The 25110-nt window shown below is 43.3% G+C and overlaps 1 protein-coding gene across 1 annotated transcript; it reads right to left on the bottom strand.

Annotated features, from left to right (window-relative positions):
• Positions 1-12928: 12928 nt before the first annotated feature.
• Positions 12929-24963, bottom strand: Cdnf (cerebral dopamine neurotrophic factor). Its single transcript, XM_021647499.2, has 4 exons — positions 24780-24963; positions 17455-17582; positions 15271-15412; positions 12929-13663 (listed from the first exon to the last, which is right to left on the bottom strand). Exons 1-4 carry the CDS (start codon positions 24892-24894, stop codon positions 13485-13487), a joined length of 564 nt encoding a protein of 187 aa, XP_021503174.1. The 5' UTR covers positions 24895-24963; the 3' UTR covers positions 12929-13484.
• Between the last annotated feature and the right edge of the window lie 147 nt (positions 24964-25110).

The following is a 25110-nucleotide window of genomic DNA, read 5'->3' as shown; positions in this document are numbered from 1 at the left end:
GGCCTTTATGCCAATGGGCTAGGCTCTCAATCCCCATGCCTCCACTTGTAGGACTGAAACCGGCAAGTTTCAGTGTGTGTCCTCAACTTACTTCTTTCTAGAAATCTACTCAAGTTCAGGAGTTTATTTTTTCCAAGTTCTGATTTGTTTTTAATTCTGGGATTGTGTGGGTGTTAGTACCTGTGGAGGCTGGAGGTTCAGGATCCCTGGGACGGGAGTTTTGTGAGCTGCCTGACGTGGGCACTGGGGACTGGCCGTGGGTGTTCCGGAAGAGCAGTCAGTATGTGTTCTTAGCTGCTTAGGCATCTCTCCAGTCCTGTCAAGACTCTGTCTGATTTAGATTGGGAAATCTTCATTAGCCTACTGAGGAAGAGGCATTGGCCCCTACCCCACCTTTATAAACCTGGGGTTGTTTGTATGTCTTTTGCAGAAGGCAAATGTGAAAAATTATTCAATATATTCAAAGTCAGCAAAACTAGAATCCTGAGAAACAAGTTTGCTGTGTTTGTTGCTGAAAAACAAAAAAACAAACAACAACAACAAAAACAGTTGTCTTCTGGCGTCTCCACAGGACAGGAGTTTTAAGTATGTAATACAGCATGGCTGACTTATTGGGAAAAGCAAAGTTTCTGCAGACACAGCATTGTTCTACATTATTCTCCAATTCTTCTGGGACCGGAAGAGGCCCTCCATCAAAGAATTTAAACATTGCAAACAAGGGTGGGGTGGGGCGGGGCAGGGCGTGGAAAGGAGCTCTATCACCCCACCCAGATCCAAAATAGCCCTGAATTGCAGTTGGGCTGGTGGTGAGGCAAGTCTCCAAAGCTTGGACACCGCTCTTGGACAACTGACCTCACCCTAGAATCACCAGGAATACAAGCTGCAACCTACAGACACAAACAGAAAATGAGTTTGTGTGTTTTTATGAGGCGTCTAAATGAAGAGGTGCCCTAGGGTTGTTCCTGAACATTTCATTTCTAAGAAAATGATGCCATCATCAAAGAGTCAAGATCACTGGAGTCAGATGTTTATAAATGTCACAGTCATAACCCTGGTTCCACTTAAGCTCTATGTGATAATCACATTAAAAACATCAAATTATCTCTTACTCCCTATAGTAGCTGGACAACACAAAATGGATTGTGGGAAAAAGAAAAAACCTCAGAGTTGGGTGTATAGGAAGGTGAGGGTGGAGAGGGTAGCTAGGAAGGAGTTGGGGGAGAATATTGTCAAATTATCTTGTATGAAATTCTCAAAGAATTGATAAAAATATGTTTAAATAAGATTATCAAGTCATTATTATCCTTACAGGTGAAATAAAATACTCCATGTGAGTTAGCTGCAGTGACCGGCCAAAGTGATTCTGTTTAGTTAATGAAGTCATGAAGACTCAGACTTAAAACCAAGGTGTTGGGCATTTGACCATATCATACCAAAGACAATCTCTGTTTGTTCCAAACACAATCTAAGAATTTTTCTTCCCTCCAAAAGACACATAATTTTAGGTAGGCACCAGTAAGCAGAGGGTAGATAGAAATAATTGGTACTACTATTTAAAAAAGGAAAGAAAGCCAACTCCTATATTTTTCAAGCAATGTAAGCAAGTAGGGGGAAAACGATTTAAGTTTAAACAAATTATTTTTATTTTTAAAAGATCCATGCTTTGCAGCTGCTTTGCAGCTGCTTTGCCGCTCTGGCTGACCATCAACTCATCAACCACACCTGCCTTATTATTTATTATATTTGCTGCCTCATAGAAAAAAGAACAGAGGGTGATGGGAATGTCTCTGTGGTTAGGAGAGCTTGGTGCCCTGGGAGAAGGCCAGAGTTCAGTTCCCAACACCCATGGTTACAGCCACCTGTAACTCCAGCTCCAAGAGACCTGATGCCCTCTTCTGGCCTTCAAGGGCAGTGCACTCATGTGCACATATCCACACATGCATACACATGATTAAAAATAAATATAAATATTTAAATAAAGAGGAAGAGAGATGAAAAAACTGTTGAAAAAAAACTAGTTCCAATAAAAGTCCATGAAACACCTCATTTTTAGATGATTGAATGTCAAGAGTGTTAAAGGAAACAGGTGTCACCGGAGAACTGGTCTGTGTGGTTGCAATAAGAGATCCGTAAACATATTTCATCATTCTCTGTGTTGTTGAGTTGACAGTTTACCAAAATTATCCTTCAGCTAACCTGATGCAGTAGTGTCACAGAGGTGTGTAGAACAGAACTAAAGAATGTTCCAGAAACATTGACTCACTCCCTGCCCTTCAAAAAAAAAGATATTCCAGGACTGGAGAGATGGCTCAGAGGTCAGGAGCGCCTCTGCTGTCTACTCTCTTAGATGTTCTGAGTTCGATTCCCAGCAACCACATGGTAGCTCATAACCATCTCTAATGAGACCTGGCATGCAGGCAGAGTACTGTGTACAAAATAAATTAATAAATAAATCTTTAAAAAAAAATAAAAAGAACTTGGACTTCAAGTGAAACAAGTATAACCTTGGATTAAAAGAGAGAGAGAGAGAGAGAGATTCATAGTTCATAGCTGCAATCCAGAACACATTGTACTGGCTGTTTATTGAGTTCTAGCCACATTAGATCATATTTATTTGGTTAGTCTTGCAGTATGATTAAAACTCCAAAGGCAGGCTGGAGAGATTGCTCAGAGGTTAAGAGCACTGGCTGCTCTTCCAAAGATCGAGAGTTCAATTCCCAGCAATCACATGGTGGCTCACAACCATCTATGTTGAGATCTGGTGTCCTCTTCTGGTGTGCAGGCATACATGCAGGCAGAACACTGTATAAATAATAAATAAATCTTAAGAGAAAAAAAAGACTCCAAAGGCACAAGATATGAGCATACTTGCTCCCCAAGGATCAATTTTTAAAAACTTTCAAAAATATTTTTATTTATTTAACTTTATGTGCATTAGTGTGAATGCAATAGGCATTACAGACAGTTGTGAGCTGCTATGTGGGTGCTGGGACTTGAACCCGGATCCTATGGAAGGACAAATAGTGCTCCTAACCACTGAGCCATCTCTCCAGCCCCCACACCCATGATCATTTTTAAAAGTTAATTTCTAAGCCATCACACTGTCAACCTTGACTTTCTTAGTGTGAAGATTATATCCAGTTCAGACATCAGCTGAACTGATTTGTTGGCAGATCTGTCTGCCCACCTTTCTCGTCTATAAAATAAATGGGCCAGAACTCACCATGCATATAGTATTCTCCAAGGTTAAGCAAAATCTTCTAAAGAAAACTGCAATGCAGAGTCAGGTGTGGTGGTATACTTGTGGTCTCAGCACTTAGGCAGCTGAGACCGGAGGATCCCAGCCCAAATTACACAGTAAAACCACAAGGAAGAAAAAGAGGAAGGGAGAGATGAAGGGATAGAGAGGGGGAGCACAGGAGAGAAGAGGGTACCATTCTGATTCAAATAATATCTACTGAGGCATATGCTTGCTACTATTACGCACTTGGTTATGTATTTTGCTTATATTTTTTCATTTAATCTTCATAATAACCCCATATTGTACTTAACTACTAGATTTTTGTTTTGTTTTGTTTTGTTTCGGGACAGGGTTTCTCTGCATAGCCCCACCTACTGTCCTGGACTCTCTCTGGCCTCAAACTGACAGCAATCTGCCTGCCTCTTCCTCTGGAGTGCTGGGATTAAAGGTGCCACCACACCTGGATCTAGATACGTTCTTAAAATAGGACACCAAGGGGCAGAAAAGCTAGTTAACTTATCTCCCGAACTGGTACAAGCAGCCATATGCAAACCTAGGGTTTAAACTCTAATTCACCTTTCTTTTCAACCTCTTGCTTTCACTTACATCTCTGGATATTCAGGAGGCTGTGATCATTGCAAGGTTTCCCCCACAGAACGGAAAGTCTAGGAATCACTAATAATAAAAAAACCAGCTGTCTGAGGCTGGGTCGGGCTCGGAGTAATTCCTGAGCAAGGTCAAAATGCAGTGGTACTGTGAAATTTCTGGGCAAGCGTGGGAGGTGGGGGTGGGGCTCCCACAGGGAGAGAAGCTTCACAGATATAACCTGTGAAGGAGAAAATCCTGGGTTTCTTTCTGAAAGAAGCAAAAAGCCTCCTGGTAACTTTAGATCAGAGAAGACTGGAGGGGCTGAGAAGATGGCTCCAAGGCTGGGGACCTGGCTCCCTTGGAAAGAGTATTTGCTGAACGAGCACGAGGACCTGAATTCGAATCTCCAGAAACCACATAAAAGCCAAACATAACTGCAGCACTATGAGGCTGTAAACAGGAGGATGTCTGGGGCTTGCTGGTGAAGAGTTTAGGTTAGCCTGGGTAACTCCATTTTGAAATAAGGAGCCATCTTAACCAGGAGCTGAACTCAGGTACCAGGAAATATCACAGAATGTGCACCTGACAGAAAACAAAGTTAACTCTCCAAGCAACGGCCTCCAGGAAATATCACAGAATAAATGTTTAGTAAAAAATAGAGACAATCTCCCTGGCAATTGTGATTATGTAAACGGTCACCTCTCCCCTATGGCTTTTACCCAATTCTGTAACATCAAGGCATGAACTCCCCTGCTTTCTCTCGTGGAAACATGAACCCCCCTGCTTGCTGTCATGGAAACATGTACCCCCTCCCCCCGCTTGCTGTCATGGAAACCCCCTGCTTACAGTCTTTCTCTTTGGAAACCCTGCTCACTAAGGGCTCAGGGTCCCACTTCTCTACTGCTGTGTCGGTGAGACTTAGGTCCTGAGTTCAATCGCTCCTTGCTCTTGCATCGAGTCATCTCCTGGTGGTCTCTGAGGGTCCCGTGATTTTAGCATTACACTGGCTGCCAGACTATCTCCAGGTCAAATGAGAGACTGTCTCAAGGGAATATAGTGAAGAGTGATAGACCAGGACACCAGAGATATTCTTCTGGCATTCCACGTGCACATGGGTACACACACCAAATACACATACACATCATACATTTTAAACACACACACACACACACACACACGGGGGTGGGGGGATGTAAATTAGAAAATTTAGCTGTCTGGGGAAGACTTTTAGAAGTGAGGAGAAACACTGAAATTCCCTACATGTTATCACATTCTGAGATAATGTCCCACAGTGGGAGAAGCTCCTTTCCTGGTAGAATTCGCACCGCCTGAGATCCTTTGCAACGTATTCATAGCCAGCCCATGACTGAGAAGCCAACATTTGATCTGTTCTTTCCAAAATGGGATTTTAAAAATTCAAAAGGAAAAAGGGCAGGAGCCGGGTGACCAGCATCTTCTGCAGCTGGGTGTGCAGAGTGCAGCCTGAAAAAAATACCTGACGGCTGGTACCAAAGGCTGGCCAGAGAGACCGGCTTGTAATGAGAGTGCCATTCTGAGGGTGGGGGCCATGAAAAGGGGAGTGCTGCTCCCTTGAGCTTCTTGGGTCTCATGACCTATACGTGACCTACACAGAAAACCATAGCTGATGCAGCTGTTGAGAAAGGGAATGTGGCTTGGTGACTGTGTTTCCTCGGTAGCTGTCTGATGCTTAAGCTTCTCAGAGTGCTCTGAAAATAAGTAGCCAAAGGAACAAGCCAGGTACCCTAATCTCTGGTTATCCGGTGGCCGCAGGTACTTTTCAACTTCTAGAAGCTTGTGGGAAATTTGAAGTGGAAATTTTTATAGAAGAGTGCCCAATATGCTAATAATGATCAGACTCACCCAGGCCCCAGTTACCATAAAAACGATGTCTGTCACTCACAATCATTTTTCCTAGTCCCCTTTACAAAAGATTCTCCTGATCTTAAGTTGCTTCGTGGCTCTCATTTGACAGTAAGGCCTGACCTCACCTGAATTCTCGTGACACTGTCTGGCCTGGATTTAAGGAAGGCGTTACAGGATGCTGCTCCAGGCCCTAAGGGTGGGTAATCATCAGGAGGAGTACATGTGCCAGGGTTACAATGTTTGCCTAGCGTGGTGAGCCTCCAAGTTCCAGCTCTAAGAGTTAAAAAAAAAAAAAGTTATCACTACTCTGTGAAACATATTATTTGTAAATGTAAAAATATTTCTGAGGTCCTAGAACATATTTCTGCAGAGACTTTGGTAATGGGCTGTGGGGCTATGTGTTGCGTATATGTGCTTCTCATCTTGGGTCTCAATGGGGGTTAATCCTAATCTCCATTGTCACGGTGACTTAGAATCACCAAGGAAAGATAACTCTGGGTGTATCCATTAGGGAGTTCCAGGAAGGTTTAACCAACCAGCCTTGAATGTGAGTTGCACCATTCTATGGACTAGGGTCTCAGACAGAAGAAGAAACAAGAAAGCCAAACACCAGCCACCATCTCTTGATGCTTCCAGACAGCGGATACAACACACCAGGTCTCCTCCTCCCTAGGAGGCAGCTGCCACCATTTTAGGCAGAGTACTTAGGACAGTGGCTCTCCAAGCTTAGCTTCACATTGAAATCACCTAAGAGGAACTACTGTGGGGTACAGCCTGGCCTTCTGGGGTGAATTACTAAATTATCTCCAGGAGCCTCTAATATACAGCAGAAGATTAAAAAATATTCACTTGAGCATCTTTTGGATATATGCCTAGGCGAGCTATAGCTGAATCTTGAGGAAGCGTATTCCTAATTGTCTGAGAAAGCGCCAGATTGATTTCCAAAGTGGTTGTAGAAGTTTACATTCCCACCAGCAGTGGAGGAGGGCTCCCCTTTCTCCACATCCTCTCCAGCATGTGTTGTCACTTGAGTTTTTTATCTTACCCATTCTGATGGGTGTAAGGTCATTTTGACTTGCATTTCCCTGATGACTAAGGATGTTGAACACTTCTTTAAGTGTTTCTCTGCCACTCTTAGGCATACATCCAAAGTATGCTCAAATATACAATGACATTTGCTCAACCATGTTTGTAGCAGCTTTATTCATAATAGCCAGAAGATGGAAACAACCCAGATGTCCCTCAACTGAGGAATGGATACAGAAATTGTAGTACATTTACATAATGGAATATTACTCACCAATTAAAAACAAAGATATCATGAAATTTTCAGGCAAATGGTGGGAACCAAAACATCCTGAGTGAGATATCCCAGAAGCAGAAAGACACACATGGTATATACTTACTTATAAGTGGATATTAGACATATAATATAAGATAATCATACTAAAATCTGTACACCTAAAGAAGCTAAGCAAGGAGGAGGACCGTGAGTAAGATGCTCAATCCTCATTCAGAAAGGCAAATGGGATAGACATCGGAAGATGGAGAAGACAGGGAACAGGACAGGAGCCTACCACAGAGGACCTTTGAAAGACTCTACCCAGCAGGGTATTAAAGCAGATGCCGAGACTCATAGCCAAACTTTGGGCAGAGTGCAGGGAATCTTATGAAAGAACAGGGGGAGATAGAAAGACCTGGAGGGGACTGGAGTTCCACAGGAGAACAAAAGAACCAAAAAAAATCTGAGCCCACGGCTCTTTTCTGAGACTAACACTCCAACCAAGGGCCATGCATGGAGATAACCTAGAACCCCTGCTCAGATGTGGCACGTGGCAGCTCAGTCTCCAAGTAAAGGGAACAGGGGCTGTCTCTGACATGAATTCAGTGGCTGGCTCTTTGATCACCTCCCCCTGAGGGGGTGGACAGCCTTCCAGGCCACAGAGGAAGACAATGCAGCTACTCCTGATGAGACTTGATAGACTAGGGTCAGATGGAAGGGGAGGAGGACCTCCCCATCAGTGGACTGGGGAGGGACATGGGAGAAGATGAGGGAGGGAGGTCAGTATTGGGAGGGAATGAGGGAGGGGGCTACAGCTGGGATACAAAGTGAATAAATTGTAATAAATGTTAAAAAAATTTTAAACTAAAAAAAAAAAATTCACATTTAGATCAGGTGCCTTAGATAGACACCTTTCACTTACAGTTAATGACCTGCCATTGTCAACTACCTTGTTTGATCTTTCCACTTTTATATGTGTGCTGAGCATGTGTGTATATGCTCATTTGCATATGTGTGGGCACATGTGCATATGTATGAGCATGCATGTGAAGATCCAAGTCGGCAAGAACCATCTTCAATCTTTCTTCTGTCCATCTGTCAAGGCAGTCTGCCTACCCAGCTGGTTAGAGATCCCCCTGTCTGCCTTCTGAAGATGGGCTTATAGGAGGGCCCACACTTGCACCCCACATTTACCTGAGTTCTGGGTATCTGAACTCCCATTCCTTGCACTGTAAGCATCTTATCCATGAGTCACCTCTCCAGCCCCAGACGCCATACTTAAAATGCTATTTTATCAGTCTTACAATCCACTAGAACGAGTGGTCACTTCAGACCCAGTGAGTACTACCCAATCACAATTCTCCACATTTTTATCATTGAAGAGGAGAGCAAATGCCTCTCAATGATATCTACCTGTCTTAACTGGGTTTCCATTGCTGTGATAAAATGCTGACCAAAAGCAATGTGAGGAAGAAAGAGATTATTGTGGCTTAGAGTTTATAGTTATCATTGAGAGAAGTCAAGGCAGGAACTCAAGGCTGGACATAGAGACAGGAACTGAAGCAGAACCATGGAGGAGGGCCACTTACCGGCTTCTTCCCTCTGGCTTGCTCAGCCTGCCTTCTTATACAATCCAGGAGTGCCTGCTGAGGGGTGATACCAACTGCAATGGGCTTGACCCTCTCACATCAATCATCAGTTAAGAAAATGCCCCCCAGTCTTGCCTACAGGCCAATCTTACATAGGCATCTTCTCAATTACAGTTCCTCTTCTCAGATGAGCTTATGTCAAGTTGACAAAAATCCAACAGTGTATCTACATATTCCCTTTCCTACCGACCTTTATGTTTGATATATATATATATATATATATATATATATATACTCTCTACTGATGTATAGATCTATATAAATATAGATATTCTTATGGGAATAATTACTTGATGCAACTAATATCCTAATTTTAGCATTTTTGATACTACAAATTTAAGATTGCCCATTCTATAACAAAAAGAAAAAAAGATAGGTAGTAAGAAAAAATATATAGTTTCTGTGTGAAGAATAATCATAGGCCCAAGAAAATTTTTCTTAGGTGGAATTTTTTTCCAAATTTATTTTGAGAGAACAGCTACCAACCATTCTTTCTTTCAAATGGGTGTCTTGAAAGATCACAAACTTTGGTGTCTGTTCTTGTCTCTTACCTTATTTTTGAGGCAGGGTCTCTCTGTTGCTCATCACTGTGTCCTCCAGGTTATCTATGTCAGGAGCCTCCCAGAATTCTCCTGGTTTCAGCTCTCATCTCATCATAGAAGAGCTGGAATTCCAGATATGCACACTGCCATGTCCAGCGTTCTGGGGATCCAAATTCAGATCCTCACACTTGTAGGACAAGTACTTTACCCACTGAGCCAACTCCCTGGCCCCCGCTCATTTTTTGGTTCAGAGCTGTATCACTTTTTTTTTTTAAGATGGTGCAACTTCTACACCTTATGTGCTTATGGATTTTTCCTAGAAACACATGGAGAATGCCTACACAAACACATGCACGGAAGAAGCAGCAAGTGGAAGTGAAAATAAAAAAATAAAAAGAATACTTCTCAAGACAGAAACAAAGAAACAAAAAAAGGAAGAAAAAATTACACTTATATGTATGGATGATTGAAATAACCAGGAGGAGGGTTATTTAGATAATCAGAAATTATAGCTTAAGAGGCATGGCAAGGGAGAATTTTTGCTGCTCTGCAGAGACAGTTTGTGGCCACAAACTATTTCTCCCTTTCTTCTCAGGAAAAAATTCTGGTTTGAATTGGATATTCAGAAGCTGAACCAAGAGATATTACTGCCCCTTTACAGCTGAGTCAAATGATTCAATTCTGGTCAAAGATGTAGACGCAGCAAATAGGAGCTGGGGCCGGACTCACGTTAGAGGCACATTCTTTCTGTAGTGATGAAGTCTGGAAGCCAACCTAGACCCGGGGTTAGGAAAAAAAAAAAGTCACTAGGATATGAGGCAAAAAGTTATGAGCTGATTCTCTGTGATCATTTGTGGCTACCAAATTTACTCTGAATTCCATTCTATTGAACTTCTTTCACACAAACAAAAGAATAAACTTTCTGCATTTCTGATGCTATTGATATATTTAAGTTGTATTCAAGACCTAACTGACTGAGGACCAGGGGACAGCACAGCACTGAAGGTCTAGACAAGCTTGAGGGCCTGAGTTCAGGTCTCCAGAACTCACGTGAAGCCAAGCATGGCTACGCATGCCTATAGTTCCGTGCTGGAAAGTAGAAGTAGGCAGACCCGAGGGGGCTGGTGGCTGAGCAGCCTCTGCCTCAGAAGATGAGGGGACAAAGCAGGCCACTGACATCCTCCTCCAGCCACTGCATGCACGAGTACCGGCATTCACGTGTGCGTATGCAGCACGTGCACACATGCACACAGTAGGCTTTCCTACCGCTCTATAGGAGCAACATCAGACGTTTGGGAAGCACTTTAAAATCTCTTTGAGAAAAATAGACTATGGCCAGCACTGAAAAAGAAGAAGAAGAAGACAACATCAGTGATTTGAATGGCCTCTACTAAATAGTGTTCCCATCCTAAAAAAAAAAAAACCCACAGAAATACGACCAAATTTTGAAATCAGAGAGCTAATATTATTTTCAAATGACAAGTTCCATGATTATAGTGGTTTGAGTGAGAATGACCCCCTAACCCAGCACGGTGGCATATGCCTAAAATCTCAGCACTAGGAGACGCAGAGGCAGCTGGTCTCTGAGTAGGAGGCCAGCTTGGTCTACAAACTGAGTCCGGGACTGCCAAGGCTATGCAGAGAAATCCTGTCTCAAAAAAATCAAGCAAACAAACAAACAAATAAACAAAAAAGAGGAAAAGTGTCCCCTAGGCTCATAGACTTGAATGCTTAGTCACCAGGGAGTGACACTATTTGAGAAGGCTTAGAAGCTGTGGCCTTCTTGGCCTTGCTGGAGGAAGTGTGTCACTGTGGAGAGGCTTCAAGGTTGTAAAATCCCACACGAAGCCCAGTGTCCCCTCTTCCGAGGCCTGCTGGTCTGGGTGTAGAACTCTCAGCTACTCCTCCATCATGTCTGCCTGCAAGCTCCTCACCATGATGATAATGGACGAAACCTCTAAACCTGAAAGCCAGCCCCAATTATATGTTTTCTTTCACAAGAGTTGCCAATGTCATGGTGTCTCTTCACAGCAATAGAAACCCGAAGACACAGATATAATGCTTTTCTAGAAGATTTTAAAATTTAGCCTTGGTATTTTTGTTTTTATTTTATGTGTCTAGGTGTTGCCTGCATTATTTATCTGTCTACCAAGTGTGCCTTGTTCCTGTGGAGGCCAGAGGTGTTGGAGCCCCTGGAACTGGTGGTACGGATATTTGTGAGCTGCCTTGTGGGTGCTGGGAATTGAACCTGGGTCATCTGGAAGAGCAGTGTTCTTAACCACTGAGCCATCCCTCCAGTCCAACTTTTGTATATCTTCAATTCAGTTCAAAAAGATGGATGTTATTCCAGTGTGGTGAGGAAGCTGCCGAACTCCAGAAACGATAACCGCCTTGGGCTGTTCTTTCACTAGGACTTTCATTTTCATTTTTCAGTTACACAACCTACATATCTGCTCGGGAACCGCTAACTCTCTAACAAGTCCACTCACACCCATTGCTCAGCTGAAAGTGCATTCCCTTGCATCATCTAAAAGTGAACTTTACCCTGTCAGTGTTTATTTATTGTCCGAATAAGTTCTTTTCTACTCTACAAATAGATTGCTGGTGAGTACATTTCCTTATTTAAATGAATAGCTGTTTTTAATAAATTAATTTGGGGCAATTTTCAAATAACTTCTACAGCTGTTTATTAGATAGAATTGACGTACAATAGAACACACACCTCTTAATTGTACTTCTGTATCAATATGATGACCATATCTCTCACCACCTGCCTTGATAAGGGACATTCCCATCACCCCAGAAAGTTTCAAGGGAATACTTTCTTGAGTATCATACCCTGACCTAGGACACAAAGGCATACGTTCCACCCTGCGCTTCTTACTCTTCTATGGCTGGAAAATGGAGCTGAAATCGTCTCCTGCTTAAAGCTGACAGACTGGAAACTGTCTCCCGCCGCGAGAGTGTGCTGAGCCTTCTCTTACCCTGCCTGGTAGGAAACAATGAAGAAGGAAGCTGAGCTTGGGTCTTAGGGCAATTCAAGGGTGTTGATTAGCCGGGACAGACCTTCTGTGGATTCTTGATTGGTATTCTTTACATGAGTTTTCTTTAGATGAGAAACAGTAACGCTGTGCAATGATTAATCGCCATTGCTGACTTGGTGGGATTTTAGGATCCTCTAAGGGACTCAACCCTCCCGGCCTGCATGCGAGGGCGTTGCTTAGAAGGTGTGGCTGTGCCGGAAAGACCCACCTTCACGTGGGCAGCGCCGTGCCCGTACTGGGGTCCCGACAGCTAGCTGAGCGCTGGCTTCCGTCTGTGCCTCACACTCCCGCCTCCGTGAAAAATCGTCATCCTAAAACACGAGGCAAACCAAACCCTTCCTTGATAGTTTCTGCCAGGTATTTTGTCTCAAGCACATGTAAAGTAACTAATGCATCCCTCCTTGCTGCACCAAAGAGAGAAAATATCCAAAGCAATTTGCAGTTTAAAAAGTCTATATTTTAAAACAAAACAAAAAAACTTGAAATGATGTCAGGCGGTTATTGGGGTTGAAGTTGCCCATTCGGTAAGCTGTAGTTTCTTTTATCCAATTATCTCTGCTCCAATGTCTCTATTTTTAAAACTTTGTCCGAAAAAAAAAAGGGGGGGAAAAAACTTTGTCCAAAAGTCTATTCATTCCATCAAGTGGGCTATTTCCAGTAGCCCACTTAAGTCGGTAATTATAATCATGTTGTTTTAGGGCTAGGGTTTGGATTTGAAATGTCCCCCCCAGGTTCATTTTTTTTTTTTTTCAATGCATGTTCCCCAGCTAGTGGTGATTTAGGAAGGCCACGGGCTGGAGTCTAGCTGGCGGAAGCAGCCTTTGAAGGTTACATCGTTATCATGACTTGAACATCACTTTCTGCTTTTCAGTCACCATAGTGGCAGCCTCGGGGACCAGCTCCTGCCTTCATTTTCTGAGCTGCTTTGCCCTTAGCTGCCTTGCATGGCTGACTGAAACCGTGAGCCACAAGCCTTCCCTCCCCTGACTTGTCTCTGTTGGGCGTTATTGCTACAGTAATGCAGAGAGAACCGCTGTACCTTCCGAAGAAGGATGAGCTCTCCGGACTCTGCAGACGTGGGCAGCCAGCAGCAAGCAGAGGTGAACCTGAACCCTAAGCCTAACCTGCCCAGCTCCGCAGTACAACAGCAAGACTGGAGCCAGCAGTGAGTCCCTGGTGAGCCTTAGGCAGCGAATCCGCATCTTAGACAGTTGTTTTACTCTAACCACAGCCCCCACACACTGAGAGGCAACGTCAGAGCTCTGTTTGGGGGGGTGTCTCTACATATTTGGGGGCCAGTTCTTTGATGAGGTTCACGTAGTCGCTTTTCTCTGCGCAGGCCCTGCACTCTTCTCCCCAGCTGCGCAGGATCTGCTTCAGCTCCGAGACTCTCATCTTCCCCAGGTCCACAGACGCCAAGTCCAGTTTTTTCTCTAAATGCCAAAAAAGGACACACACTTGAACAACAACACAAAAATCTTATGGAACTCTTAGAAGGGCATGCGGCGCTGACCTCATTCCCCTTCAGTGTGAGACAGTTTCTCTTCCCGCGGGGACCAAGACGGACCCAGTGAAAATGCAACATCACCAGTCAGCTTTTTAGAGGCCTGGATTCTAAGTCTTTGAATGCCGCCAATCATAAACTAACGACATTCAAGGAGGGAAATACTGAATATGCTTTGAGCATATGCAGAGATTTTCGTCTAAACAGTACAGTATAACAACTACTTGCCGGCCGGCAAGATGGCTCAGCAGGTGAAGGCATTTGCTACCAAGCCCAAGGACCTGGTGACCACGTAGTGAAAAGGAAACTGACTCCCACAAATTGTTCCCTGACCTTCACATGCATGCTGTAGCACACATGCATTTACATATATTCGCGTGCCCTGGTGCACAGTCGTCCTTTCTATGAACACGCTTTGTATGGATGTGGGGTTTCCTGCCTCTACCCTAGTCCTTTGAAGACTTGAAAAAGGGACGCTTACATAATAACTACCCTGGAAGTCAGGGCCTGTGCTTGGCAAACTAAGAACTAGGTTGTCTTTCGGACCTTTCAACCTGTCTCATGTTTCATGTTGCGTGTTTGCTGTGGAGCTATAGCGTATGTGCACAGCTGTGGTGGGAACTGAGACTAAGTGAGTAAGAGTTGCAAAAGCGAGCACGTGTGTGTGTGTGTGTGTGTGTGTGTGTGTGTGTGTGTGTGTGTGAAAGAGAGAGAGAGAGGAGGAGGAGGAAGAAGAAAGGGAGAGAGGAGGAAGGGAGAGAGAGGCAGGGAGGGAAGGAGAGAGAAGAGAACAACTTACGCAAAAGAGTCTGTAGTAGAGGAATTTCAGATGTTAAGAATAGCTGCGGGGGGGGGGGGGGGGGACTCCCAGCCTTGAATCATACTGATTTCATCTATGCAAAAAGCTGGCCCAGATACAACCCTTCGGTATAAGAATAGATTTAAGCATGTGAAATTTATAAGGCCAAGGATAGTTTTAAATAAGGCATCGCCTTCCTTTCCTTGCTGTTTATTTTAGGCATCTCTGCTAAGCTATGTCATCACTCACAGCCTGATCTGATGGGAACAGATAAGCCAGTTCTTAAACGTGTAAGCTGACAGAAGGATGAACACACCTGTGAGGAAAATGCAGTCACGTTGCAACCTCAAAGTCCCGCTGCCATTGAACAAATATAACTCATGTCTTCATAGCTAACCAAGAGTAGCTCCTTATTTATTTTCAGAAATTTTTCCAAACACTCACGGTTTGACACCACCTTAGTAAATTAGGAACTTAAACTTTGGACTGGTGGTTCCAACTTAATGCTGATTATCCATTATTATCCAATATGTATTAATAGGTTCTTATTAGTTTATTTACCTCCTTTCCTTTACAGGAGCTCAGCTAACACGAAAACACTGTTCACCAGCCCAGCAACCTATCAGTGACTAGAGAATCCTTCCCTCTAATGCTGACTCTGTAGACAACATGGCCCCGGGGTTCACAGCTTTACAACATATGGACCATATTGGGAAAGGCAGTTGGGTCTCAAGTACCGTATTTTAGCTCGCAAATCTGGCTGTCCATCTTCTTCAGCTTCTCACAGATCTTCGGGGCAGGCATGTGCACACCCATGGGACGAGTGACTTCACTTAGGATCTTGGTGGCTGCGTCTCTGGTGGCTCCTAGATAATAGCACTGAAAGAGAGAACGATAGAAAGCGTGGGGCTGGTGAGACGATTCGGATGGTAAAGGGGTCTGCTGCCAAAGCTGACAACCTTAGCCTGATCCCCGAGACCCACGTGGCAGAAGGAGAAACTCCTGCAAGTTGCCCTCCTTCTTCTATACGCATGCCGCACACATGCGCACAAAATAAACAAATGAAGTGCCATTAAAAAGAGTGTTACCTGGGCAAGGTGGCACACACCTGTGGTCCCAGCACTCAGGGAGGCAGAGGCAGGCAGATCTCTGTGAGTTCAAGGCCAGCCTGGTCTACAGAGTGAGTCCAGGGCAGCCAAGGCTACACAGGGAAACCTTGTCTCAAAAAACAGACAAAACAACAAATACTTAGTGTTCCTGATAATGAATAAAAGCAAGCAAAACAGTGTAAATGAGGGAGGAAAGAGGTCTTCATAGTCCAGCTATTAAATTTTAACCCTGTGTGGCTGAGGTACCACAAGACCAGTCTTGTCACGGGCTAATTAGATGCACCTGTCTCTCACTGTCACGGGATTATCAAGTGCATCTAATTAGCCTGGTGACAAAGCTGGAGTCTTCTGGTGCCTTAGCCAGCCAGGGTCCAGTGGTACATATTAACATGTCTACTTCAGGCAAAAAAAGGACTTGACTGGTACCTGAGGTACACCTCAGTGGTAAACACATGCTCAGCATGAACAGGGTTGTGGGTTCAATACCAAAAAATAAAAATAAAATAAAAAATTAAAGGACTTAATCTAGAATTGTCTTTATTAATATAGAAATATCGAAACATACATTAAAAATCAGGAAACATAATCTAAAAAAGAAAATATACAATGTAGTCCTGATGAGACCGGATAGGCTAGGGTCAGAGGGAAGGGAAGGAGGACCTCCCCTATCAGTGACTGGGGGAGGGGCATAGAGGCAGATGAGGGAAGAAGGGCAGGATTGGGAGGGGATGATGGAGGGGGCTACAGCTGGGATACAAAATGAATAAATTGTAATTAATTAAAAATAAATTAATTTTAAAAAATAAAAATAAAAAATAAAGAAAATATAAAAGCCTCAATCATTACATATGAATGATACTGAGATGACTTAAGGGTTCAATTAAGAGTCTTTGTAAAAGATGCAAATACCAACCCATTTTTATAATAGTAAATTCTCATCAGAAGCAGCTTTACAGCCAGGTGGTGGTGGCTCACACCTTTAATCCCAGTACTTGGGAGGCAGACACAGGTGGATCTCTGTGAGTTGGAAGCCAGCCTGGTCTACAGAGTGAGCTCCAGGACAACCAGAGTTACACAGAGAAACCCTGTCTCAAAAATCCAAACCAAGCAAAAACAAAAACAAACAAACAAACAAAGAAACAAATAAACAGCTTACAGTCCCATTTAAGAAAGTGTAAAATTGCCTGCCTGTGATTTACCCAGAAAGGAAAACTGGATTACTCTCAATAAGAATCCATAGTGAATGGAAAAACAAAAAGAAATAAAAAAGAAAAGGACGCGACTGCTCCCAGGTATGGTAGAGGAAAGGTTATTGCAGGTAAAAGGGAGAGCGCAGCCAGTGGGAGGGACATCTGGGACAGTCCATAGTAGACAGGACCCTGAGCCCTGTGAGGGGGGGAAAGGGGAGAGAGGGGAGCAGCCAGGAGGCCCAAAATAGCTGGATAATTTAGGAAAGGACATCTGGGCAAGGGCAGCCCAGACCACGGGCTGAGGAAGTTTAGGATAGGGAAGGGTATGCCAAAAACTAGGAGGGTCATCTAACAAGTAGCGACTGATGCATGCTGGGAGAACCCGGCAACTAGTCCGCTCTGGTTCCTTAAATAGGCACCTCAGCCATTTGTCCCAGGGTTCAAGACTTAACGTATAGGACTATGTTTCTCAGAAGATTGGTTTCTGCTTGCTGTCTACAGTGAGCATGTTTGAAGCGTGCACGGAAGTAAGAAAAAACCAATTCAGTGTGGAAAGGGAAAATTTTTATTGGTAGGTTGTTGTGGTTTTAAGCATACTGGAAAAAACCGAAATATACCGTACCAGTCGGCTTTCTTTTCCTTTGGCATCCAAACAAAAGCTGATCAACTCTTTCTCTATGGTGTCCACAGAAAAGTCTGCTCCTCTGGTTAGCAAGGAGTTGTAGAATCGGTTTAAGAATTCTTTGCAGACTAGAAGGAAGAGAGACTTGGGTCTGTTACACAATTCCTCCTCTGCCACATCCATGACCGTGACCCACCCACCAAGTGAGGAAAATGTAGGTATGATTCAGGAGAGGCGGCTCAGCAAGGAAGAGCAATTTGCTGCTCCTGTAGAGGATCCAGGTTCGGTTCCCAGCACCTACAGCTTACAACCGTGTGTAACTCCAGCTCTAGGGATCTGGGGCCCTCTTTTGGCCTCTTTTAGCACCAGGCACACATGCAGTACAAATACATACATTCAGACAAACGCTTATATGCATGAAATAAAATTTAAACTATATAGGTGTAATTCAATGTGCTATGAATTCAAACCCTAAGCATTATTTGGGGTTTGTTACTAAAGCCATGAATGCAGTAGGCATTTAATATGAGCTTACAGAATCCACCAGTCTTTGGAAACAAGTTCCACCTAAAGTGAAAACATTTTTGTAAATTTTGGTAGACCCTAAAAGATATGATAGCTTTTGTTCAGGATAAGGTCTTGGGGATAGCTTTGCTTCAGGCATAGGGAAAAATCTGGATAACTCCAATACCTTACGCGAAGCTCCTTAGCACGCACAAGAATGAGCTTGGTAGATTCCTAACCCATTGTTTTTTAAAACTATACTTTATGTATAGCAATAGTTAAATTCTGACTTGAAGAACCATAGTCAGCCCAATTCTCTTGAGCTGTGAGAGAGAGAGAACTCAGAATAGGCCCAGCCTTTAGCAACCACCATGTTAACATTCGTCAGGGCCTGGCAGGGGCTGGCTCTGATGCAAGCATTTCATGTATTTTAACTCATTCAAGTTTCACAGCAAAGCTATGGCATAGACGCTTTACTGCCCTCTCTTTACAGATAGACAGACTGAGCCAGAGAGACTATCTTCTCACTTGCTGGGTAAGTGGTAGATAGAGAAACTAGTTGAACCTCAGTGGCCCCTGGCCCATGTTCTCCCCTACAGTGGAAGAATAAATCTTTTCTTTTCTTCTTCGAGTTGTTTTTGTTCAGAATTTTGTCACAGCAGAGTGGCGTCCCTAATGCACATATCCCCTTTCCTGGCCTTCTGGGAAACCAATGAAGACATGCTGGAGTTTTCTTTATCTTTATTATTTCTTTCTCATCTTATCCTTTCCTCTCTCAGTGATACATTTTGTCCATCCTTTTCCCTCCCACTGATAAGAGTCTCATGTATCCCAGGCTGACCTCCAACTCCCTGTCGAGCTAACCTTTTGATCCTCCTGCTCCATGTCCCAAGAGCTAGGATTACAGGTGAACACTACCACATTATACAACATTGAGGGTCAAAGCCAGAGTCTCATACGTGCTAGGCAGGCCCTCTACCAGCTGAGCTACGCCCACAGTCCAGCTCTTCCACCATGTTATCCGCTGTTTCTTTTTCCCACCAGTATCTCTAGTCTGCTGTTGGTCTCATCAATTTTTATTTGCAGAAGTTTAATTGGCTCTTTTCCAAAAGCCTCCTGCTCTATATGTACATTATCAGTCCCTTCACTTCTGTAAGCATAAAAATCAATTTGATGATTGATAATAACCAAACCTGAAATCTTTTCAAGTAGACTACTTCTGTCTCTGGTCTCAACTGCCCATAGCCTATGCTACCCTTCTTCCGCATTCTGAATGAGAACGTGATGCTGGGAAGTCATTCACAGCACTCAGTCATCCTCACAGTCAGAAGGTTAAACATCACACTCCACAGTGTACCATACTGCAAAACCGTGATGCTTAGCAGATTAGGTGTATTGAGTGCAGCTTGACTTGTGATGTTTTCAATTTATGATGGGGATGTAACCTCATTGTAGGTTAAAGACTAAACACACACACACACACACACACACACACACATTTTGTGTTGGTTCTGTTTCCCTGAAGAATTCTGACTAATCCATAAGACAAGTAGAAGCAGTGAGGAAACCTCTCTTAATGATGGGGATGCCGTCTGAGATGTGTTGCAGGGTGACTTTGGTGTGGGAACATGAAAGAGGGAACTTACATAAACTTTGATGCTGTAGCTTGGTCATAGTTTACAGCTCGTTGCTCCCAGGCTACAAGGTTGGTAGGTATGTTCAATCCTTTAACATCACAACGCTACACTGTCACCCTCAAAGTTTACGATCAAGAACCATGTAATTAAGTTACAAGAAAAATCAAAACCCACACATACAAAAAATCTGTGTGTCATGATTTTGTGTTGAACTGCATTCATAGCCATCCTCGGCCACATGCAGCTTGTGTGTAGAACATACTGAGTGCTGTAGACAAGTTTCGCTCAATATGAGGTATGCTAATGTAAGAAAGGTGCAGTAAAAATGCACCATTAATAATCATGGCTGGAACAATGGCTCAGTGGTTAAGAGCACTTGCTGCTCTTCAGAGGACCCAAGTTCAGTTCTCAGCACCCTCATCAGGCGGCTCACAACCACGTGAAACTCTAGTTTCAGGAGATCAGGTGCCCTCTTCTGGCCTCTGAAAGTTCCTGCACACATGTATCATACATACCAAACAAAGACAAGTACATAAATAAAAATAAACCTTCAAAAAAAAAGAGAGTTTTCAAATAATATGTTGTGCTGCATATGGTCCTTACTATGAATGGAGCCTGTAGAACTAAAAGCTGAGCTGAGGGAGCCAGCAAGCGGTGAGCCAAAACGTAGGCCAAGAGCATTAGTTCCACACTGAGGGAGACACTATAGGCACCAAACACTTAGGCTGCATGAAATTTTTGGGAAAAAATAATTATCTTTCTTCTATGAAATGAACCTTAGCTTTTTCCACCATATAAATTCTTTAATTAAAAAAAAACATTTAACCGTTTTGTTTTGACACTTAGCTCAAAAAACATATTGCAACTTATCTTCCTTCTTTAAATATTTATGTTTTAAATTAGTAATCAATTTCTAACTTTTTAAACTTGTTTGTTAAAAACTAAGACACAAAAACATCCATTAGCCTAAGCCTACACAGGGTTCAAATGACTGCCCTCACTACCCCTCCTCATCTTGTCCAACTGTGACGTTTTGAGAGGCAACAGAACACACGGATCTGTCTTGTATGATAGAAATACTTTCTTCTGAAATACTTTTGGGTTGTTTGATTTGTTTTGAGACAGTATCTCACTATGCAGAATAGGCTGGCCTCGAACTTACAGAGATCAGTCCTCTGCCTCCTCGGCCTCTCTGTCTCTGCCTCTTTACCTCTGCCTCTTCTGCCTCCTGAGTGGGGATTAAAGGCATGTTGTCCCTCTCTTCTGGAACATTATCTAAAGTACCTGCCTAAGGCTACTTTACATTTACTTTTCTTTCTAACTGAGATGAATCCAAGTAATGATTGTTGAAAATAAATAAACAATTGGTACAGTTTTATTATAATTAATAAGTAGTGTGGACTCTACATGTTGTATTGCTGTACTTTCATATGACTGGCAGTGTCTGTTTATTCCAGATTCAAACAAAAATTGATTAAAAACAGGTTATTCAACAACATTGAGTGACAGAATTTTTTCATAACCCCATAGAACCTGCTTGTATGCATGGTCCATTGTTGGCTAAAATGTGAATAGATGATGCGGTTGTAAATCTGGGGACGAATGTATGATTGAGGATAGTACATAAATATGTAATTCATCACATTCAAAAGATGCAGCCACAGAGAACAGGGAGATAGTGAAAGTACAGGCCTGGGGATCACCTTCATGAAATACCAACCTTTAGAAGTTGAGAATGTAAGGCAGATTCAGAAAAGGATTCTTAGGAACAGCCCGTGAGGCAGAACAAGAGAAAGAACCAATGTTCTCCCCAGAGGAAAATGATGAAAAACATCTAGCTTATTGCCAATGTTACAAACCACTGATAGAGTGAAAAATGTCCCGTCATATCTCTTACTCAACTTAATTATCAAACACATTAAGTCTGCAAAGAAGACACCTGCTGTCATAATCAAAGCTGTAAGTAAGCAGGAATTTATCAAAGTCTCTAAGCAACCTCCCATCTTGTCTCCCGATAAGAGAGATGCAGTCTTGCAATGTCTCATTTCTCTTCCCCAACATATTCTCATATGATTTCTAAATCTCATCTGTCATTCTGACAAGGTATCATCTATCTAAATGAGGACAACAAGAATTCTAGCTTTTGTTTTATAAGATGGACATTTGGCTCACGAAAACATGGATGAAATTTTGTAACAGTGCATATATATCCTTTTGTCCAATAATCTGCCTATTGTGTGCCATAATAGATTTTGAAAACTGTGAGATGAGAGACATCATCTAAAGAGATTTTGTGTGTGTGTGGTTTTTGAGACAGTTTCTCTGTGTAGCACTGGCTGTCCTGGACTTGCTCTGTAGACCAGGCTAGCCTTGAACTCACAGTGATCCAGCTGCCTCTGCCTTCCTGAGTGTTGGGACTAAAGAAGTCCAGACCCAGCTCTAGAAAGACTTTTTAAAAGTACATAGCTGCATGGTAGAAGAAGAAAGACAGAGAACCATCCAAGGGGAGAATCAGTAGACAAGCAACTGTTGACAGAAAGAAGAAAAAAAAATAGAACAAAGCAGCTAATTCTGCTGATCTCATAGCATAGGAATAAGTTCCTGAGGAGTAAAAAGTGGGAGGATTACTTTTTAACTATGTTGAGGTTTTGAAATGCTATCCATTTCATAATCACCTGATGGAAAATATGTCTGGAAGTGTGTGAAGACAGTGTCTTGGATATGGAGATGTAAGATTTACTAGACTATCAGGCAGATTGATTTTTATTGCACTGTATGTGGTGTGATAATAAACATGAACAGAGGGCAGAGGGCACAACACTAGAAAATTCCAACCTTTAAGCCACAGCTAGGCCACGTGTGATGGTGGCACATGTCTTTAATCACAGCACTTGGGAGACAGAGGCAGGCAGATTGAAGCTAGCTTGTTCTGCATAGTGAGTTCCTAGACACCCAGGGCTATACAGTGAGACACTGTATCAGGAAAAAGTAAAAAAAGAAAGAAAGGAAGGAAGGAAGGAGAAAGAGAGAAAGAAAGAGAGGAAGAGAGAAAGACAGAAAGAAAGAAAGAAAGAAAGAAAGAAAGAAAGAAAGAAAGGAAGGAAGGAAGGAAGGAAGGAAGGAAGGAAGGAAGGAAGGAAGGAAGGAAGGAAGGAAGGGAGAGAGGGAGGAAGGAAGGAAGGAAGGAAGGAAGGAAGGAAGAAAGGAAGGAAAGAGGGAGGGAGGAAGGAAGGAAGAGTGGAAGGGAGGAAGGAAAGAGGGAGGGAGGAAGGAAGGGAGGGAGGAAGGGAGAAAGGAAGGAAGAAAGAAAGAAAGGAAGGAAGGAAGGAAAGAGTGAGGGAGGAAGGAAGGAGGGGAGGAAGGAAGGGAGGAAGGGAAGAGGGAGGGAGGAAGGAAGGGAGGGAGGAAGGGAGAAAGGAAGAAAGGAAGAAAGAAAGAAAGAAAAGAAAGAAAGAAAGAAAGAAAGAAAGGAAAGACGGGAAGTGGAAGGAAGGTAGGTAGGAAGAAAAGAGAAGGGAGAGAGGGAGAGAGGGAGAGAGGGAGTGAAAAGCCAGCCATGGCTAGAGGACTAGAAGCACATGAAGAAATCTGAAAAGACACTTGCAGTGACAGAAGGTAAAGACAAGAGTAACAGCAGTGTCAATGCCATCAAGGCATGAGCTTCTGAAAAGAAAAAAAAAAATTCTAACAATAGTGTCAAGTGTCACAGAGAAGCCTGAGTTCAATCCTTGGGCTTACATGAGGTGATTGTCTAATAACCTCAGCAAAGATGACTGAAGCTGGTAACTTAAGGCTCCGGCCTTGTGTGTATTGATACGACATCATTCATTCTGCAGAGTTTTCTTTGTTTATTAAAGTAGTTTCATACATCAATCTATAAGACTTCAAAATAGTTTAAGTTCCATAATAAAATCCTTTTAAAGAGATCTGGAAATATTTGTTTTCTCTGGAAACCTCAAGTTACCTAACCACAAGATTCAGGAACTAAACTGTCTACAGGGACTTCGTCAGCAAAATGAATAAGAATGGCAATATGAAAATCTCCCCAAGCCAGAACACATCGAGAGGTTGAAAGTGGCCCGTGACCATATGTTTTACCACTGCTGTATTATAATATGTGTACTGGATTATTATATGCCATACAATACAGAGTGTGTTATATGCAGTATAATCCAGTGTTTTAATCTTATACACTGATAGGAAATTAAGTGACAGAATCACAAGGGCTGGTGAGATGGCTCAGTGGATAAAGGAGCTGCCTGCCAACTCTGACTACCTGAGTTTGAGTCCTAGGACTCGATCTGTGAACGGAGAGAAAGGGTTCTGTTCTCTGACCTCCTCACATACACTGTGGCACTTGTGCCAGACACACAAAATAAATAAAATAAAAAGGCTAATAAGCAGTGTCAAAACCCGATCCAGAAGTCAACTCTTGTTCCATGATAATTCCTGCCTGTGTGAGTAGCAGCCTCCTCTCTGAGCAAACGAAATACATTAGTGGGTTAGCCAGACATGCAAGCTAATAGTCACAACAGGCTGGAGTACATTTAGAAAAGACAATGTTTTGTTGGTGGTGGTGGTGGTGGTGGTGCAGGGGTGTGTGTGTTTGTAAAAGCTAGGTACTACAACTCCCTCAAATCCAGGCGGGTTGGCGGGATGGATGAAGGTGTTCCGATTGCCAACTCCACAGGAGAAAAAAAGGCATCTTTTCTATTTTATCTTTCTCTTCTCAAGGAATTAACGTGCTCCTTTGTGTGAAGCAACTTGTGTCTATAAAGTCCTAACCAGCATTAGCTTTGTCTTTGATTTCAGCATGACTGTCATGTTTTATTTTCCTTCTGGGAGCGACAATTAGTTTGAACCTCAAGACATGTCTTCTGCGCTGGGAGGAAAGTTCCCCAGGAAAGAGAAACAGAATCAAGTCGGCGGTTAGATCACCTGCATAAAATCTACTGCGAATCCTAAGGCACTCCGTTCCCGGAGCCAACTTAATATTGACAGCAAAAGCAGAACGCGTCTTCAAGTGTCCCTGGGCCCAAGTCAAGCTTTTGCTTAGGCTGGGGAATTATAGACTGAGCCGCATTTCTCGGGTGAGATGTTATTTACAGCCTGGGTGAAGCTGCTTAGATAACAGCTGGGCTGAGCGTGTGCAGCCGCCATGCAAGCAGGTCACACACCGCTCACCTTCACAGTCAGCCCCCGGACGCACACCGGTCTCCAGGCCCTGAGCCAGCACAGGGTTCGAGATCCAAAGCCCGGTGCAAAAGGTCACGAGGGCAGCTGGGCTGGTGCACTTCATGCTGAGCCTGGTACCAGGAACTGCCCGCACCTCCTGAGGCTATCTCTTGCGGGACAACCAGAGGCAGGAAACAAGTGACGCAACCACAACAAGCGTGCCCATTGGCTCTTATAAGCTAGGCTAAGGAGAAGGCGGGGCTAATAAAGCTTTTCCGGTTCTTGCCGACTTGCGCGTGCGCAGGACGGCACACGCGGAGCGCTGCAAAGGAGCGCGGAG

Source organism: Meriones unguiculatus, chromosome 19 (assembly GCF_030254825.1).
Source record: "Meriones unguiculatus strain TT.TT164.6M chromosome 19, Bangor_MerUng_6.1, whole genome shotgun sequence".
NCBI lineage: Eukaryota > Metazoa > Chordata > Mammalia > Rodentia > Muridae > Meriones > Meriones unguiculatus.
Note: the sequence above shows the minus strand (reverse complement) of the source record. Positions and strands in the feature narration are given on the sequence as shown.